At 42.5% G+C, this 18,343-nt stretch overlaps 3 protein-coding genes and 1 non-coding gene across 4 annotated transcripts; all 4 read right to left on the reverse strand.

Moving 5' to 3' along the window:
• Positions 1-1,163: 1,163 nt before the first annotated feature.
• rgs9bp (regulator of G protein signaling 9 binding protein) lies at positions 1,164-5,899 on the reverse strand. The gene is made up of 3 exons (XM_069667926.1): positions 5,804-5,899; positions 3,453-3,759; positions 1,164-1,540 (listed from the first exon to the last, which is right to left on the reverse strand). Exons 1-3 carry the CDS (start codon positions 5,897-5,899, stop codon positions 1,164-1,166), a joined length of 780 nt encoding a protein of 259 aa, XP_069524027.1.
• Positions 5,900-6,922: 1,023 nt separating this feature from the next.
• On the reverse strand, positions 6,923-14,468 carry LOC138596145 (kinesin-like protein KIF20A). The gene is made up of 18 exons (XM_069667759.1): positions 14,369-14,468; positions 14,113-14,204; positions 13,019-13,138; positions 12,802-12,940; positions 12,551-12,735; positions 12,342-12,435; positions 11,975-12,151; positions 11,781-11,892; positions 11,642-11,704; positions 10,007-10,153; positions 9,753-9,918; positions 9,500-9,676; positions 9,213-9,352; positions 8,911-9,076; positions 7,752-7,875; positions 7,467-7,537; positions 7,269-7,388; positions 6,923-7,138 (listed from the first exon to the last, which is right to left on the reverse strand). The coding sequence occupies exons 1-18, from the start codon at positions 14,466-14,468 to the stop codon at positions 6,923-6,925; spliced, it is 2,409 nt and encodes an 802-aa protein (XP_069523860.1).
• A 1,579-nt stretch (positions 14,469-16,047) lies between these two features.
• rps20 (ribosomal protein S20) lies at positions 16,048-18,004 on the reverse strand. The gene is made up of 4 exons (XM_069667235.1): positions 17,896-18,004; positions 16,963-17,062; positions 16,717-16,790; positions 16,048-16,272 (listed from the first exon to the last, which is right to left on the reverse strand). Exons 1-4 carry the CDS (start codon positions 17,896-17,898, stop codon positions 16,090-16,092), a joined length of 360 nt encoding a protein of 119 aa, XP_069523336.1. The 5' UTR covers positions 17,899-18,004; the 3' UTR covers positions 16,048-16,089.
• Positions 16,855-16,921, reverse strand: LOC138596306 (small nucleolar RNA U54). The gene has a single exon (XR_011308577.1). It is a non-coding gene; the product is annotated as a small nucleolar RNA U54 (small nucleolar RNA).
• Positions 18,005-18,343: the final 339 nt, after the last annotated feature.

Here is an 18,343-nt window from a genome sequence, read left to right on the forward strand (position 1 = left end):
ACATGAAAAACATGTTACTGGTTTATCTACTATGTCGGGGACTTTTTTATTTTATAAACACTTTATGTGAAACATCTCTGAACGGCTTTCGTGACACAGCGTCAAGGGAATTCATCTCAAGTTACATTTTAGCTGTAGAACAGATTGTTAGCTGTTAGCTGTTAGGATGCAGAGTCTGTTTATAGAGATTAATAAGAAGCTAAATCATCGCTGATGGGAGGGATGTCATTACGGCGGATTACGTCCCGCCTGCCTTTGATCTCCTCACGGACTGTTTTTCCTGCATACGCCGCAGCCTGCTGATCCGTGATTGGTCAATATTACTCGGACTACAAGCGTACTACAAACGGAAACCAAAACACTTGCTGTCCCAGAAATCCACGTCCCTGCTCACAGAGATTACTGTGATATTACAGAGCACCATGCTGCCATCGCCCACACTATTAAGTTGATCCTGTTTCTATGTTTGCTTTGTGCTTTTGCAGCTGTGGGGATATGAGTTATGATCATCTGACGTGACAGTGGTGCAGCGTTGTTATCTCGAGATAACGAGATGAATAAGTCGAAATCTCGAGAAAACAACTAAAGTAGATGCGTGTCAGCTTAGGGCCTCCGTACTTATTTCTTATAAAGATTGTGTTTCCCTGAGGCGCAAATAAATGGAGAACAAGAAAGTGTCGTATCAAAGTTGATTCTTTTATAATGCGTCACTAAACATGGTCGGTTTTCTACAGCAAAGATTATGTACAGAAATAAACTTCAGTTATTGGTAATGAATATACTCATTATTATTACAGTAACTAAACTAGAAAGCATCAGCACCTTTGACTCTCAGTGGCAACAAGAAATAAAAGAGTCACAAACTCGTCAGGAGAAGGTTCGTAAGGACAAAGGGAACAAATAACAGCATCAGCCTCTCCTATGTTCTGATTATTTTACAGTAAATTAACATTAAATGTATTTCATTGTCACAGAGAGTTCAAAGTATGGCAGCTTTGGATTCACTGCAGTAAATGGCAAACAGATTTAATTCAGTGTATCATCAGAGTATTAATAATATGCTCTGTAGATCATTAAGCTGCTAAATCAAACTATTCCTACTTGCAGTAGTTTTTACAGAGTTCTGTTGAGGTCTGACAGTAAAGAGTGTTCTAAGGTTTGGATTAAGAGAAAAGCACGACACTGACAGATAACGTAGCTGCCACTAAAACGACCAGCAGCAGCAGTAAGAGCACAAAGACGGGGCTGCGCTGACACAGAGACCGCTGCTCCTGCTGCTCCTCATCGACAGACATCAGAGCCAGCGACGTGCTGTCTGTGCTGCTCAGCTGGTCCGCGTGCTTCGGCCCACGAGGCTCCACCATCCAGCGCAGCACGTTCACCTTCATCTCCATATCGTCGATCATGTGATCTATCCGGCTGATCTCCTTCTCCATGGCGCTGCGCTCCTGGACCTCCAGGCCGGCAGGGAGGGTCGTGGTCTGAGGGTGGTTCAGGTCTGGCAGACTGAGGGCCCGAGCGGCCACCTCGCTGCCTCCTCCTGCAGCAACAGAGGGAAGCTTCATACTTTAGTCTGTAGTTTCACTATTATATCAGCAAATCATGAATGAACTGGTTCTAATGTGGGCTTATAAACTGTTTATATATGTCAACAAATGCTAAAACAAGTCCTGTAATAAAATCTTTCTGTTTTAGAGAAAGAAAGAAGATTTCCAATAATCCCACGACGATGTTGTAGCCTGAATCTCTCCTGCTCTCATTACACATTCATATTGATTCATATTGATAAGGTGGTCTTCTGCTCACAGAAGAATTCAGATGCAGCCATTCTCTTACCATTCAACGAGCTGCCAGATGTAATGTTAGATTTATTAATCAGGTTTCCTGGAAGGTTCCTGAGTGAGGGGTGGGATTGGGGGGTTGACCCCTTAATAAGGACCCCACCAAATAAGGACCAAAACAACAGGTGGAATGTTTGTGTATCCTTCTTATCAGTAATGTTACAAATATTTTCTGTGTGCAAACCGAGAAGATTCTTATAAAACGATATGGACACCCCTAAAGTGGACCATACCATTTATAAACCGTGCAGGGGTTTAACATCGTCTGCCTGCCTGTGAATTGCACCTCCATAAAACTCTATCCCCAGTCAATAGAGCATCTAGTTTAATACTCGTTACTCTCTACACTTTAGAGTTTCTTAGATTATATCTGAACGATCTGTGTCATCTAGTTTCTAACTTTTTAAAGGGGACATATTTTAGCTCTGCAATCGGTTTTCTATTATTCTAACATGTTTTTGAATCACGTTGGTGAAGTTTGTTTCATTTTAAAACATTTGCGGAGCTTCTCCTTCCTCCTGAAACAAACGAGCCGTATTGCAGAAAGCATTTGGAGTAACCGTGTAGCCCCTCCCCCACGTGTCACTCCAAAGTTGTAGAAAACATGGCTGCTCTAGGATCGGTTATTCGGCCTTATATGTACGAGCAAGAATCTCCAGGAGGTGTCGGAATGGTAAGCTGAAATCTTGACTTGACTACAAGCACGTGCAAGAAGGCAGCCTGAGGTGAATGACGAGATATGGCTCCTTTAAGGACAACACTGGCCTTAACAAACATTAGCTAAATGATGTTAGCTAGCCAATAGCACGCCAACTGTTTCACAGTGTTGGCTACATAGATAGATAGCTAGCTGTGCCTATTGCTTGGCTTTTTATTACCAATAAAAATGTGACCTCATGTTAATCAAAAAACATCATATCACTGAAGCACACGTCTGCTCTGTGCTGGTTCATCAACATCCTGGAGAAAAGTCGACCCCCTTATTGTAACGGTTTAATTTGCACTCTGTCTGAGTGGGTCTGATATGTGTAGGAATAAGGAAGGGATGCTGAGCTCCCCTCAGGCTAAATGGTGTTATTGTTAAAATGGTAGAGAGCAGAGAGCGTGCAGAGAAGCATCATCTTCACAATGTGAATCCTCTCCTGTGGAGTCTGAGCAGCTCTGAACAAAGACACCAGAATCAGGCTAAAGTTTAACTCAAACAAATATCTAATTCAAGTGTTAAAAGTTGACTCATTTTTTCCTCTTTTTCTTGTATCTTCATTTTCCAAACTTAATTGAACCTTTTAGACTTGATTCTATTTGCAACCACTGCTCCTGAAACGCCATCTACTTCCTCTTTAGTTTAGTTTGTTGTTCATGTTAGTCTCGTAAATATAAACATGGTTTAATGTCCATTATAACAATGAATCAAGAATGTCACAGCTTGAATCACATGCAAGTTCTTAAAAACTGTGGAATTATTTTGCAGATGACACCTTTAATATTTATTGCTTTACCTCCAAAGTCTCCATACTTGACACCCAGCAGGCTGAACATTCTTCACCTGAAGTGACCAACTACTGAAAAGCAATCTGCACATACAATGAGTTCTGCAGCTCTATAGTTTACCTTGTAGTCCAGTTTTCACCAGGGTTTTAGCGTTGTCCAGAGAGAAGATGTCCCCCATGCTGAACACTTTGCACATGTCAACATGGAGCAGCTCCAGGCTGGAGGAGAAGGCCACCCAGAGGAGCTCCATCTCCTTCCGCTGCTCCTCGGGGAGGCTCTTGTTTCTGAGGTGTGAGGTCAGATGACTACAGATGTCCACGGCCAACTTTAGGGCCTTTTCTCGCGTTTGACGAAGCTCATCCCGCAGCTGTAAGCTGTCGGTGCTGCCACCAACACACGAGGCCAGGTGTCTGTAACATGCCACCACCTGCGTGAGCAGACAGAAAGAGTTGATGGTGAAGCGGTGTGCTGCTCAGTAAGGCACATCTAAAGCTGCTGGAGTTAATATGTTCTAATGTCCTTGACATAAATCTCTAATGGAAGAGATTACATGAAGGGCTGCTGTTCTTTGACAACTCAGGTTTGAATGCAGTATGATCTACAGGAGGGGTCACTGACCCTGCTCCTGGAGAGCTACCTTCCTGCATGTTTTAGGTTTCTGCCAACCAACTGAAGTGTCTCAGGGGATTGATAATAAGCAAAACATTCGAATCAGGTGTACGGAGAAACCTAAAACATGCAGGAAGGTAGCTCTCCAGGAGCAGGTTTGGAGACCCCTGATCCACAGGCTCCGGAGGCAGGAACCTGACCCTTTAAAAGGTGCAACAACATTTTCTAAGTTTGACTGTTTGGTATCAGTCAACATGCCCCTGATGCCCCATATTTGCATTATAGCACATTTTAGAAGTGTCTCCAGTAGAGCAGGCTGTAATGGCTGCAACATAATCCTTGATGGGTCAAAGGTCGTCCACTAAAAGTTCTTGTTGTTTCCACTGACAGGCTCAGAGTGTTATTCTAAGTGTGTGACAACATGACAGAAAGGATCCCTACAGAAATAGACCTTTTTGTTACAGAGGAAGATGATTGTTTTAACCACACACAGACGTTACATCGCTCTCTGCAGACACACCAGACTCCATTCATAAAAACACTGATTTTACGTCCTACAACATGAGTGTTTCTGGTCTGCTGCTGCAAAGGATTGATTGTTTTTTTTGTGAAATTCTGAGTTGCACAAATATTGTGTTGAAAACTAACTATTGAAAATGCCAAAGTCACACAATAACACAGAAAACAAAATAATATAGGCCACAGTAAACCAGCAGCTCCTGTGTTCTGTGAGGTTAAATTACTGTTTTTATCAGTGGACTCTGGTGGCAATGAAGAGAGCGATGTAACGTCCGTTTCTGGTTAAAAAGATAAAAGTTTTATTCTCTACTGGAGCAATCCCAAAACTTTTGTACACATGAGGCACTAGACCAACAATTATTCCATAAGTTTGATGTCTGTAAATTGTAACAACACAAAACCAGCTGCATAAATATATCATAGGAACAATAGTTTTCATGATCTTAATGATGGTAACTCAGTGTTTTATTAACTGGCATTAGCTTAGCGCTGCAGGATTAGCAGCCGAGGTTTCATTGAAAAATATTACAAATAATCTCATTATCATTGATCTATTTGTAGATAAGCCAAAACAACCTTGTGCGCCGAGAGCGGCGATAGATGTGCCTCTTCAGTACATGTGGCATTTATATTTGTCTGTTTAGTATTTTAAATGACTTTGATTTTAATTATGCACAAGTTAAATCTCAGAACATCTTTAGTCCTGGTCTAAAAAGGGAAACAGCATAATATGAAGTATGCCTATCTCCATCATATTTAATGTAAGATTGCACAGCTGCACAATGGTAAGCGTACTTGTGTTCTTGCATCGTTATCATGCTCAAATTTCAGACAGAAGACCATCAAATTATTTTCTTACACTTTGCAAACATTTCTCCTTCATTTAATTGTTCTACATCCTGTTTACTGCAGAAATACTGCAGAAAATATTAACTTAAATACATGCATGTAACAGAGTAATGGCTTTTCTTTTATCTAGCACAGATACCAGAGCGGTCACAAAGACGCAGCGGACCAAGAAATTCTTTTCAGTGAGAGTGCTTTTTCAGCTGCAGGGGGAAACATGTTGTGATGTCCTGTTTGTCTCATCTGTGACATGCTAACACAAGACTTTAAATAGACGACAATAAAGAAGGTTTATTTCACTTTTTGTGACACATCCAACACTGAAATAGTGCTTTGTAAACAATTGTGTAAGTCACTAATATTTGCATGTAAAATACAGTAAAGCTCACAGCTGTTTTATAAGATCACATTTAAGTAACTACAACACAGCAGAATTGTACCACCGCATTTGAAGTTCAGAGCATAAATACAACCAGACAAATCTGGGAGCAGCTTACCTTCACCAGAGAATCCACCAGAGCCTTCCCATCAGCCAAAGCCCCGTCTGTGCTGACCGTGCATCCATCGCCCACCTTGTTATTTACGAGTGGCATGAGGACGACCGGTCCAGAGTCTCAGACCCCACAGCAGGCGAGATTCTGGCCCCGCGGCCCTTCACTTCTCCGGCTGCCCCTGCTCCTCTTCCTCCCCCTGGAAGATGCTTCATTCAACGGCTGAGGGTCGAGACAGACTCAGTCCCAGAGCGGCATGATGCATCACAATATCCTCTAATTAGACTATAATCACAGGTGTTGAGCATGTTTCTGTAGGTAAAAAGGTCCAATGAAAGAGCCAAAAGTGGGTGAATGAAGTGATGAAGAAAAAGTGTAATAAAGTGATGTAACTCTTAAGCAAGGTGCTAATCCTGTGAGTGACCCCTTCGGACTGACGCAGGCTTAGACCGACAGCTAATCTCATTAAGTATCACCGAGACCAGAGAGACAGATGAGCAGCTGGCTGTCTCTGCCACAATGACCCTTAACTGGGAGGAGGCTGCGCTCTGCAACGACACTGGATGTGCACCGTTCAGCCAACTGGACGAGCAATAAAACACAGGAAAGATACATTACTGTGGAGGGAACGTTCGGTTTTCTTCTATTGCATTGGAAAATAATTCATTTTACTTTTGAGTGTAAAGACTAATGATTAAATAGTGATGCACTCAGAGGGAGTGAAAGCTGCACAGTTTCTTTGTACCATCAGGGTCTTTTGTCATTCTTCCCCTCAGGCTGCGGGTAATGGACGGCCTTGTTTGACCAGGTTGATACGAGGTTCAATGCTTCCGGAGCATGAATTCCCTGCCGTGACATGTCTATAGCAGTGTGGAACGAGGTTTCTCTTCTTACCACAAGAAAAGAAACAATATTGGTGCGTGCGGTGTCCAAGACATGACCTCAAAGCAGAGGTGCTAACAGTTAAAGGTATCTAAAAATAAGAGGAATTCATGCCTTAAAGTTTGAGCGGTTAAATTTTATTAAAAGAAAACACATTTAAAACTTTATCTGAATAAAATAAATACAGAGTCACTCTTGCCGTTCTTCCAATCTTCCAAACTAAAAGGCGTCTCTCTGGGATGTTCAGTGATGCGGAGTCTTGGACATCTTCCTGAGCGTCCGGCTGGTCGTCCCCTTCCGAGGAGACGTCACCGCCTCCCTGATGTTGGCCAGCAGGCTGCGCTTTGTTTTGGGCTGCACAGGAGACTTCTGGGAGAGCTTTGAGAGCTCTGCCTTCAGAGAGGAGATCTCCCGGTCCTTCTCAACGTTCTGCCGCAGCACGTCCTCCATTGATTTAGTCTGGATGGAAGAAAATGAAAACCAAAATACAACAATTAGATATCATGTTTGGCTGGATTCAACAAAACCGTTCAAACTATTTCAAACATTTGCAGATTCATTTATTATTTCCTCCTTTGAACGTCCTCACCTGATCGTCGTGCTTCCTCTGCAGAATCTCCAGATCAGCTGATTTCTCCAGGAAGCTGTCTCTGACCATCTGCAGAGTGTCGCTGAGCTCCATCAGCCTTTTCTCCAGAGACAAAATCAACTGAAACAACATTAAAAGGAAACTAAGCACGCGATCTCATAACTGAGACAAACAGAATTTAAAGTTGTGTCCTCGTACCTGCTGTTTGTCCTCACACATCCTCTCTATGGCACATTTTTCTCTGTAAAGACGGCTGCAGCGTTCATCTGCTGCCGGGTTTAAGTGAGCTGAAACAAGTCGTTAGGGAATGGATTCGTTGAGTTAAAACAGGAAATCATGCAAATTCATGTTATAATGAACAGAAAACACACAAAATAAATACAGATTATACTTTTTTAACCGCTTCGATTTAAAACAAAATGTATCTTTATTCTTCCCAGAAGGTGTTTTCTGAAAGAGGACATGCTGTGCCGGTTTGCTAACCTGCTGCTTGTGTCGGTTTCTGTGGTCGAGTCTGAGACGACCTGTCCTCTGTTGGAGCTGCACACACTCCTCCTCCGTCACCAGAATTCAACGTCTCCAACTCGGACACTTTGCGCTTGAGGGCCTACACAGTCAAGAGACGAAATTTAAACTTACGTGGGAACTTGGATAAAAAGGAAAAATCTGGAGGCTTCATTTGGTGAAGTAATATATTTCAGTTTTTGATCACTGTAAAGCTAATTTGCTAATACACTTAACTGTAAGTATGGCATTTTGGCTGTTGCCATCTTTGCTCTTTGAAGCCTAAAAAAGTGACAATACTTGTATGAGAGGGTAACCCAGCAACGCTAAGCTACCAGCTAAAGCTAGCTTCATTTGATGCTGTATCCCACAGACTGTGGCTGTGTTCGAACTGCCGTGTATGATATACTGCGGTGGGCGGGAGTCTGTAGTATGGAGCAGCTTTTCAGATTCATTTTGCAGTATGCTACGCCAGACGGAAGTTAACAATAACCGCCGCCTCTTTAGCTATAGCGCCCCCTTCTGCTGGAATGCTGCTGCTGTCCGTCATTTCAACTGCCACTGTGACGTTCTGTACTGCACAGTCACTGGCTCCTAGAAACGTCACAAGCGCAGGATGGCAGCGCTCGGTTCGGGGGGTATTTTGGCTTCAGTTTTGTTCAAAGACAGCAGATGGAGATTCGCCCTCCATCTCTATATACAGTCATTGCTGTATCCATAAATATCCAACTAGTATTAGTCAGGATACTAACCTCAGCTGGCTAAAGAACAGTCAGGTCAACGTGGTAGAGACTAAACGACTGTCAATCACAGGTAGCCCCGCCCTAACCCCTCCCCTCTCTCTGGTCTGTGTGACTCTCAATAGGAGCATCAGTGACTAAATGAACATCATGCTGTGTTGAAGACTTGAAACTAGAGACTGAGACCAAAAAAGTCATTAGGAACATGTTTACTGAGGGAATACATCAGGAGAGGAGGAGGAGCATGTTCTCATAGACTTCTATAGGATCAGACCAGTAGAGTCACCTCCTTCTGAAAAGTATATATATTATATATATATATATTATATTACATATTTAATGAACCCTTTCAACCCTCTGATGTTTCTGACTTGTTAACAGCCGAGTAAATGTCACACCTCCACTTTCTCCTGCTCGGCGATGAACTCGTCCAGAGGCACGTAGTCGTCCTCCAGGTTGTTCATGGCTCTCTGGTAGGCGTGCTCTTTGATGGCGTCTTTGTACATCTCAAACGTGTTCTCCAGCTTCTCCTGGTAGCTCTCCTTCAGCTCCTCCATCTGTCGACTTCACATTTAATGCAAAAGGTAGTCACCAAGTTTGGTTTGGACTTTAATGAGGGTTTACTTTGGGAGATGACTGCACACATGACAGGTTAGTGTTCAGTACATATTTTTTGCCTTCTTGTTAATTAACAACATACCTGCGGAGTTCTTCACTCTCCATGAGCTGCTGTAACATGGCATCCCCCATTTCCTTGCGAATGTCCATCTCCTGAACCAGGTTTCTTCTTCTCTCTGCCAGGAGTTTGGATCGCAGGCTCTCAATCATGCCCACAGCGTCCTGGGAGAGTCCGAATATAACATTCACAGGAGATCACTTTAAAGGGGCGGGACTTAGAAAGGGGTCAAGTGGAGAATTTCCAATGTACAACATGTGATAAGTTCATGAAACAATGTGTAGTATTAGTATTCGTAGTAGTAGCTGTACACTCTGAGGCAGCAGAGACATGTCGGCCTCGTCCTCATCCAGCAGCTCGTCCTCAGACAGGTAGCTCTCCAGAGCCTCGCTGTCAATCACCCCGTTCTTCACCAGAGGCTTCCCGTCACGGCCGACCAAACAAGGAGCCAGAGATTCCAGGTGTTTGTCTGGGATCACCTGCACCACCTACAGACGACACAGGTAAGACTACAGGGGTTTGTATTCCTCTTCTTCTCACATCATCATGTCCTCTTAGGCTGACCTGTTTGGCAACAGCAGAGAACTTCATCACATGCAGGGTCTCGTCGTAGGTGGAGGCACACTGGTTGATGTTGACGATCATGGAGGCTCTTCCTTTGCCGCAGAAAACAGCCTGGAACAGCTTGGTGAGTTTACTCTCTCTGAACGGGATGTAGCTGCCCCGTGTTCTGATGACAGAAGACAGAGTGGACTTCAGGACTAAACATATTCTTGCAGCTGCTGACGAACACCTGTCACACTTCTAACCGCGTGTACCTGTCGGTCTGATTGTTGCGGAGCGCGGTGATGCACTTCCCCAGGATGAGCAGCGAGTTGTTGATGTTTCCGGCCTCCTTCAGCCTCTCGCCGAACGTTTTGGTTTTGTTGCATCTTTCTGAGCCGGCCAGGTCACACAGAGAAAACCTGAGAAGCAGGAGAGCAAATATGAAACTTTATTTTGTATTACAAAGCTCTCGTCATACGCTGGAGCTTCCAGTGGACATACAGGCTGACACTTTCTGTATGAACAACTTGATCTGGTTTAATCAGTCCTCATCACAGTCACGTTGTGTTTATCTACTTTCAAATAAGTTCCTTTATTTCTCTCCTCTTTAGATGCTTTTTATTTTTCTCATTCAATTATCTGTTTTAGTTTCGTAGTTAGTAAATGAAGGACTTTCAGCTGCCTTTTGTTTAAGAATGTGGTAAATTAATGATAAACTATAATTATGACTGAAATTTGTTCAATATTAACTGGCACATTCCCTACTCTTTATTTATTCTATTTTTCTCCAAGGAACCTATTACTAACGTTATAGTATTAACGCAGAAGTAGTGGGGTATGTCAGTGCGTTGTTGCTATGGAGACGGTCAGCTGTGTCTGTGTGCGTTCCGTTGCTTTGATGTGAACGGCCCAGTTTTAGAACGTTTAAGATCACATGTTCAGGGATTCTTTTGGCAGTTGCATCCAGTCTCTTTGTGAATCATTGATCTGAAGTGGCCTTCAGGGTGTGGACGGTGTAACTGCAAACATGTGACGCCTGCAAACATTTAGCAGTGATGCACAAATGTACTTGCTCAAAGCTTAAATTGGTCAAAGACACATGCAAACCTTCAGTTGCCCTTTTAAGACTCTCATAACGTGACCGCCTGAGATTTTTAGATTACGGTTTTGAGTACTTTCAGATCAAAGTTAATTTATGTTCAAATATGATTCAGTGGATCATCGTAAGTGACACGCTTTAAAATTAAGTGTGTATGGAGCGTGCACGTCACATGGATATCTAGAACTCAGCTCACTACTGGTCGTCCCAGTAAACGGCGTTCTGTTATCCTGCAGCACAGACCTGGAACAATCTCCCAGGTGATGTTAGACACGCCCCGACTCTGAAACCTGTCACTCAAAGCTAAAACATACCTGCTCACACTGCCGACTTAGCTCGCTAATGGCTGAATTATTTTTTTAACTAATCACCCACTCTCTGCACTCCTGTTATATCAATTAACTTTAACAAATTATTTTAATTTATTTTATATTTTAATCTATTTACTATTTGAAAATATTAAAATAAAAGGGAAGATGGAACATTGCAGCAGAGAAGAAGAATTCTGGGAAGGAAAATTAAAACTGACAAGTTCAACTCGACAAACAGCAGTTCAGGATGTGTGACCCTTTAAGAGGAAAGTTCAGGGAACGTTTCTAACAGTGCAGCGTTGAAAGTGTTGAAGTAAGAAGTCTGGGACCAATTCTTATACTTTACTATATTTTGCATTCTGTATTTTAAAGTGTTTTTTACTGCGTGAAGCTCTTTGAATTGCTCTGTGTGTGAACGATCTTTAGAATGCAGCCACACAGGGAACTTACAACGGGTCGGACACAAACACAAAAGCACAGATATCAGCGACACGTACTCAGAGATCCTTCTAACCGTGCTGCCGTCGATCTTCAGTAGCTTCATGGTGAATATGCTGTGGCTGTAAGAAAGAAGCTGCTGTGAGTTTAAAAGACGTTCAGATTAAAAGTCATGATGTGATGAAATGATCGTTTTACCTTCTGCTGGACGACTGGTTCATCTTTGTGGCTGCAGCACTTCTGTTCTTGTTCCCAAACTGAAGCAGTCTGCTGGCTTCACTCAGTGCCTGGATGTTGATCCACCTCAGATCTGAAACACATTAAAACACACATTTTAATCTTTCACTTTTTATCCTCCAGCAGGATATTTTTCGTACATTTCCTGCCCTCACCTTTGACGTAAGCATTTCCCGCTCCGTCGTCACACACTCGCAGAGAGGCGCGCTTCTTCGACTTGCAGCACAGCGAAGGCTGAAGCAGGTCGTACACACACTCATTGTAGATTTCAAAGAATGCAACCCACAAGGCAAACTGAGTGCTGCCTGCTTCTGCTGGGTTACATGCCAACGCTAAGGAGAAGAAGAAAGTCAGGACAAAGGTCAAATGAGGAACATTTAAATCCTGCAGTAACATGTTGCCCTGGTCACAGTTTTTAGACACCAACACTTTTCTGAGAGAGTTTGTACTTTGACAACTTCAAGTTTGAATTTTTAACATGCAAAACAACCCATTAAAAATGTGTAGAATCTGTGAGGTTACCGGTTTGATCGTAGGAAGAAGAAGAGGATGTTAGAGCAGGACCGGAGCAGGACAAGGACTCTGAACCCCCGCTGCCTCGGAGAGGTTCACAATCCTGGAGGGGAGCAAAGGAATGTGCATTTTGTTGCTTCCGTGGTTGCCACATTGTGGTTGCAATTTAGAAATATTATCAGCACTATTATCGGCAAATTAAGCGAAACTTCTCTCACTTCTTTGACTGAAGCAAAAATGGCCGCCTTCGCACTCCTCTCCTGCTTGACTTGGTCTGCGTCCAGGTACTGTGCATCATTCCTCAGGTACGGTTTCAGGTCCATCGCGTCGTACTGGTGACCTCTGATGTAGTGAAAGGTGGCGTCCAGCACTCGAGGGAGGATTCCGGGCTCTTTGGGACTTCCTGAAACGTGTGAAAGAATACTTAAACTTGCAGAAGAACTTGATTAAATTGTTTTTGTATCGTTACCTTGGATTGTGAAGGTTTTTCCAGCATTGGTGACGCCATAGCTGAATATCAGAGCGTTCTTCCCATCCAGGAAATCAGACATCTGGCTTTTGACGGTGTCCTCAAACAGCTCAGACTGTGTCGTCTCAGGTCCAAATATCTAACAAAAAGAAAAAGCAGAGTTGTGTGAGGAGCTCCTACACATGTTCAGGTGGGTTAAAGAACCACAGAGTCAGACCTGAGAGAAGGAGAATTTGTGCAGCGACATGCCGATGCCTTTCTCACTGCTCTTCATGGAGGCAGAACCCTTTGGTGCATTCAGGGTCACCGTCTGAAGGTTTTCAATCACTACACAGTCCTGTGGAAAAACAAGCAACGGTCTCAGTCGTGAGCAACAGTGCAGCTACAGTGAAGGAGTTACTGTGAGCTTTGTCTAGACTTAAGGTCAGTTCGAACATTATGATGTAGCAGGGGAGGGTGTGTGAAGTCTCTCTTTCCTTTAAATAGATTTGTTGTAATATTAATCAAATAATTACTCTGACTTCGACAGCTTCTGCAGACACCTTGATGCATAAAGGAGTGTTCTGCTACATGCAGAGTTTAGTCTCTTTGTCAGAGACACTTTAAAAGATTCTTACCATAAAAGCAATACGTCCGTTTTGTGAGCAAAGTCATGGGTCTCTAAAACGTGATGAATATTTTATCCTGAGAGAGCACTGTGACAGTTGTCCACAGTTTTCTTACCCTCACTACAGGGAAGCAAAACGATTTAATGCAAGTGAGACAAAGTCGTGTAAAGTCTGCCTATAATATAATATTAGTTTAATGATTTAAGGAGGAAACGAGGAGATATTTGGGGAGCTTTAAACCTCTCTATATGTGGAGTCACAGTAACACCATGTTGGGTCTCAGGTAAGATACTGTTTATTAATTCAGTTACTTCACTCTCTTGTTTTGCTCACATATGTTTTATAGGGAAGAATGCTGCGGTCGTCCGTTTCTGTTCATGTAGAATAATCAGTTTGTTCAGATTAATAAAATAAAGCTTCTTTATGGAGTCCAGATTTTTTCCATTTTACAATGTAAAGCTTGAGGACGCTGACGGTGAAAGAGACGTGACTGCTGCACACATCCTACTCCTCACCCTCCGTCCACACAAACACTCTCCTCTTACCTTGTTGGAAATCAGGTACATAAAGGAGACAGGCTTAAAGAATGAGAGTAAGGAATACACCGCAACACAGGTCATTTGCGTCACTACTATTAGCTCCTGTATGGAGCACTTCAGTGTATGAATATGTGACACCTTTCATGTTCAGTTCTTCACTGTACCTGATCCTCGTTGTCAGCGAGCTCCTCCTTAGAGAAAGGCCTGACTCGGAGGTAAACTCTCATCGTCTGCTGCTCTGCTCCTGCTGCTGCTGCTGCTTCAGCCTACAAACAGAGAAGACGACAATCACATGTACATCTCAGAGCGGTGGAGCTGACTTTGATTTTACTTTTTCAACAGATAATATAAGAACCAAATAACTCTGAACAGCATCCTCAGTTCAAAAGAAATGAAGGAGGATCTGTGTTGGAAAGAAACAAACCTGCTGGGCTGCAGAGCTGACAGGAGGAACATCACAGCTCACGTCCACAGGCTGCACGCTGACTCCTGCATGAGCCAGGTCAGTAACGTCGCTCATCTTGAGACAAAGCAGCTCCAAGACGTCTGAAGTGATGATCACCTGTCACTCTTTAAGAAGCAGCTTACAGGAGGTCTCTGTTTAAAATGACTTATTTCACCAGCATGTAGGTCAGCTGATGTTCCTTCACTGGAAACCCACAGCGAGCTCGTCATCAGGTTTAAGTGAAAGCAGGTGTGAAGTCAAACAGATTACCAGGAGGACCGACCAGCCACGAATTTAAAAGAGTTCGACACAAACCGAGACTTCTGTTTCCGACTAAAATAACTTTAAGGTAGAAAAACATAACGTTTTTTTTTAACATATACCTTAATACAACTTGTTTTTCACGTCTTATATCCCAACAAAACAACATTTACATGTGAGATAGAAAGATAAAACTGGAACCAATATGGCCGCTTTCCTTTGGAGAAAACGGATACAGAAACAGGAGAAACTTTGTGGCGAGGATTCACACAGAAAGGCTGCTTATTGTCCACAGAGCTAGTGATTGTTCTGCTCAGCACACGTTATCGATCGTGTTAGTATACATTATAAATCCAAAGTGTGTGACACGTTTGAAACGTCTAGATTTACAGAGTACTTTGTCCTCTAGGTTTAAATCGGACATGTTGTAAAGGCTGACCACAAAGCTAGGTTGTGTAACAGTCATAATATTTATAATTAAACTATAATTTTTTCATTTAGAAATAAAACATTTTTTGAATTCCAAATTCTTTCCATAAAAAGGTTTGTTGCTCCAGCCTCGATTGGTCTTAGAGCACAGACGTTAAGCTGATATTAGTTTGGTTTATTAAATGTTTTTGTATCAGGGACAAACTGCAAAGAAGCTTCAACCCAGATTTAACTACCTGCTCAGTTTAGTCCGTGGGCAGGAAACAAAACAGAGGGAAAGTTATCAGCTGCTCTGTCCCTTTATCTGTTCGTGATTCTGTTGCATTAAGTTTGGGTATTCATGATTTTGCAGTTTACACTCGTGTCCACAGCGATCTCTGAAGAGGTTCTGCGTTTCTCAGTAAGAGAAAATTAAACGGCCTCCTGTGTGCCTCAGTCAGCTTACATGCTGGATAGGAAACTGTCCAGTGAAAAGAAACCTAAAAGATCTTTAAATAAGAACTTATTTCAGTAGTGTCTATCAATTAATGCCAAATTATAGTGCAGCAACTGAGTGAAAAGCTGAAGTGACACTGGTGCATTTAACTGCTCACAGCCACTTCTTTGTAAAAGAGATTCAATTAACTTTAATAATGCATCCGACACCAAGCGTACAGGATGTTTTAGATTCTCTCCATCAGTGTATTTAATAGGACAGCGTACAAATGAGACAATACTAGTTCATTCTTTAATACACTTCTGTATTTGCACCATAATCTTTTTGTATTGTGACCATCAGATGGTCGTGGTTCCTGTCACTCAAAGGTCTAAACTTCGGGATACATTTCCCCAGGACCCAAGATTTAGTTCAGATATAACCAAGTAGCAAAAAGGCAGGGTTAGATTCATTTAGAGCTGCAGTTATCCTGCTCACAGCCTTCAGCTTTTTGCATCGCTTAAACAAAAAAAGCAAATAACCATCACATCATTCTCCTCATTCTGTTCTTTATTGAATCATCTGCATCATTTATGCGTCTGCGATGGTGACTTCAACCTCTACACCGGGTTCGATGCTGATGGAGGTGATCTGCTTGACGATCTCAGACGGGCTGTGCAGATCGATCAGGCGCTTGTGGATCCTCATCTGGAAGCGATCCCAGGTTTTGGATCCCTCACCACAGGGAGTCTTTCTGGTGGTGATACGCAGAGTCTGGAGGAGGGAGAGAAAACGCATTAGCATGACCAAAATAAAAAGAATCCCACTTTGATCGGTGGTTACACCATGTTCACAGTAAAGAAATCCAGTGAGGGTACAGCTACATTAGACTTTGTTTCTTTCTCCAGGCAAAGTATGCGCTCTGAGGAATATCCGACAAGCTTTGAAAATAAACAGGGGCTTGTAGGAGGCCATGAAGGTGCAGATGCTTCCACATTTAACTACATCTTTTGCAATTTGCACCTTTTTGAATAACACTTGCAACATCACAACATCTTTTGAAATTTCAAGTAAGCAAAAAGACAAACGATAGGTAGGCAGGTACAAAACACAGAAGGTGGGTAGCTTTGGTATAAACAGTGTCCACAGTGTTAAGGAAAACATTTTCTAGTTGTCCATGTGGTAGAATACATTTGTCTAGCCTGTGTGCTCCAGTACCTTGGTTGGCATGCGGACAGGTCCCTTCACCTTCAGGTTCTTCTCCTTAGCCCCGCGGATCAGATCTGCGCACACTGGGGAATAAAAACACTTTTACAACACAAGCAACAAGCAGTCACTTCATCATACCTTTATAAACCGTGGCTCAGAATAGCGTATACAGTCGTCAGGGTTCATCAGGTGTAAATTTTATCCTCATAGCTCAGGTCTGTTTGATTCAACATGAACCATTTTGTTTTTGCTCACCCTTCTCCAGAGACTTGACGTTGCGGCTGGTGAGGGTGATGCGGATGCGGTGGATGGCGACCTCTGTCTCAACAGGTGCCTTGCCAGTGTCCTTGAAAGCCTACGAGAGGAGGAAATGGAAAAGTATCGGAACACTGTCTGGGATAGTAATAGACAACACATTCACAGGGTTAAAGGTTACATGAAACTACAAACACTTAATAACCACTTTAAGGACTTTGCCGATTTAAAATTTGAATAGTTGAGCCCATTTACTTAACGCTACGCCAAACAGGCTTGTGGTTTACTTGAAGCTACCTAAACGCAGCACCGGCTAACTAGCACGTGGAGTGTACAATATGAAATAAGCAACTTCAGTAAAATTGTGCTTTAATGTAGCCATCACTATCAACGTTTAAGTATAAATAAATTCCAACGTCAAAATACCCACTTTATTTGTTTCCATAAAAACGGCGCATAAGCTAGCTAACGTCTGCTAACTTGTTTGTCCTGATGCTCATTTCACGAATGTGCAAAGTAACCTGACTATATGAAATAGATATCTCATGCAGTTTGATTTAAGAAGACATGAAAACTTAGGAGCTAATCACTTCTTTCGCAACAAAAAAATGTTTTTCCTTCGACAATCATGGGAATTAAAGACGAAAGCAAATGCTGGTGCACTTTAAATGTGCCGAATTTTTAAGTCATAAAATATTTTTTGAAATCTGTGCTCTGGTTTAAGGACAGGTTTATAAGTTTTACGATGATAATTTGACAGTGGAGTCGGTGAATTCTTCGTGGCGGGACGTCAACTTAAAGCGACACAAGCTGTCGGCGTTAGCCACCAGACACGATGGATTTTCAATGGGCAAATTTATCTTAATTAATAACCAAAAACACAACAAAGTAAGTTTCATATGAAACAATTACAAATATTTGATCAGCACATACCATTGTGATTATTCCTGACCGACGTATTCGGAAGAAATTCAAGCGAACAGCGGTGAGCCAGGAACGGTCGCCACCAACGTGGTAAGCTCTTCACAAAAAGAACGAGCAGAGGCCCGTTTCCGGAATATGTACTGTTCATCCGGGTTTCAGATTCTTCTTCTTTGGTGTTTTAATGTTAACTATAACCAACAGCGACATCTAGTGGATACGCTTGCATTTGGGATTCAATGCAGTGTTGTTGTTTCTGATTGTCACCACTGGATGGCAGCAAAGTGTACAACTACTCGCCAGCAGTGTCGAGTCAAGTTACATATAATTATATACTATTACATCCGGTTAATTTTCAAAGAACATTTTAGAAGCACTGACAGAACTGAAATCCAAATTAATAAATGCAAGAAAAGGAATTATAATCAGGATTATTATCACTATTATTGCTAATTCAGAT

The sequence above is a fragment of the Semicossyphus pulcher genome, unplaced genomic scaffold, assembly GCF_022749685.1.
Source record: "Semicossyphus pulcher isolate SPU_LCO1_2020_fin unplaced genomic scaffold, fSemPul1.0.p SCAF_18, whole genome shotgun sequence".
NCBI lineage: Eukaryota > Metazoa > Chordata > Actinopteri > Labriformes > Labridae > Semicossyphus > Semicossyphus pulcher.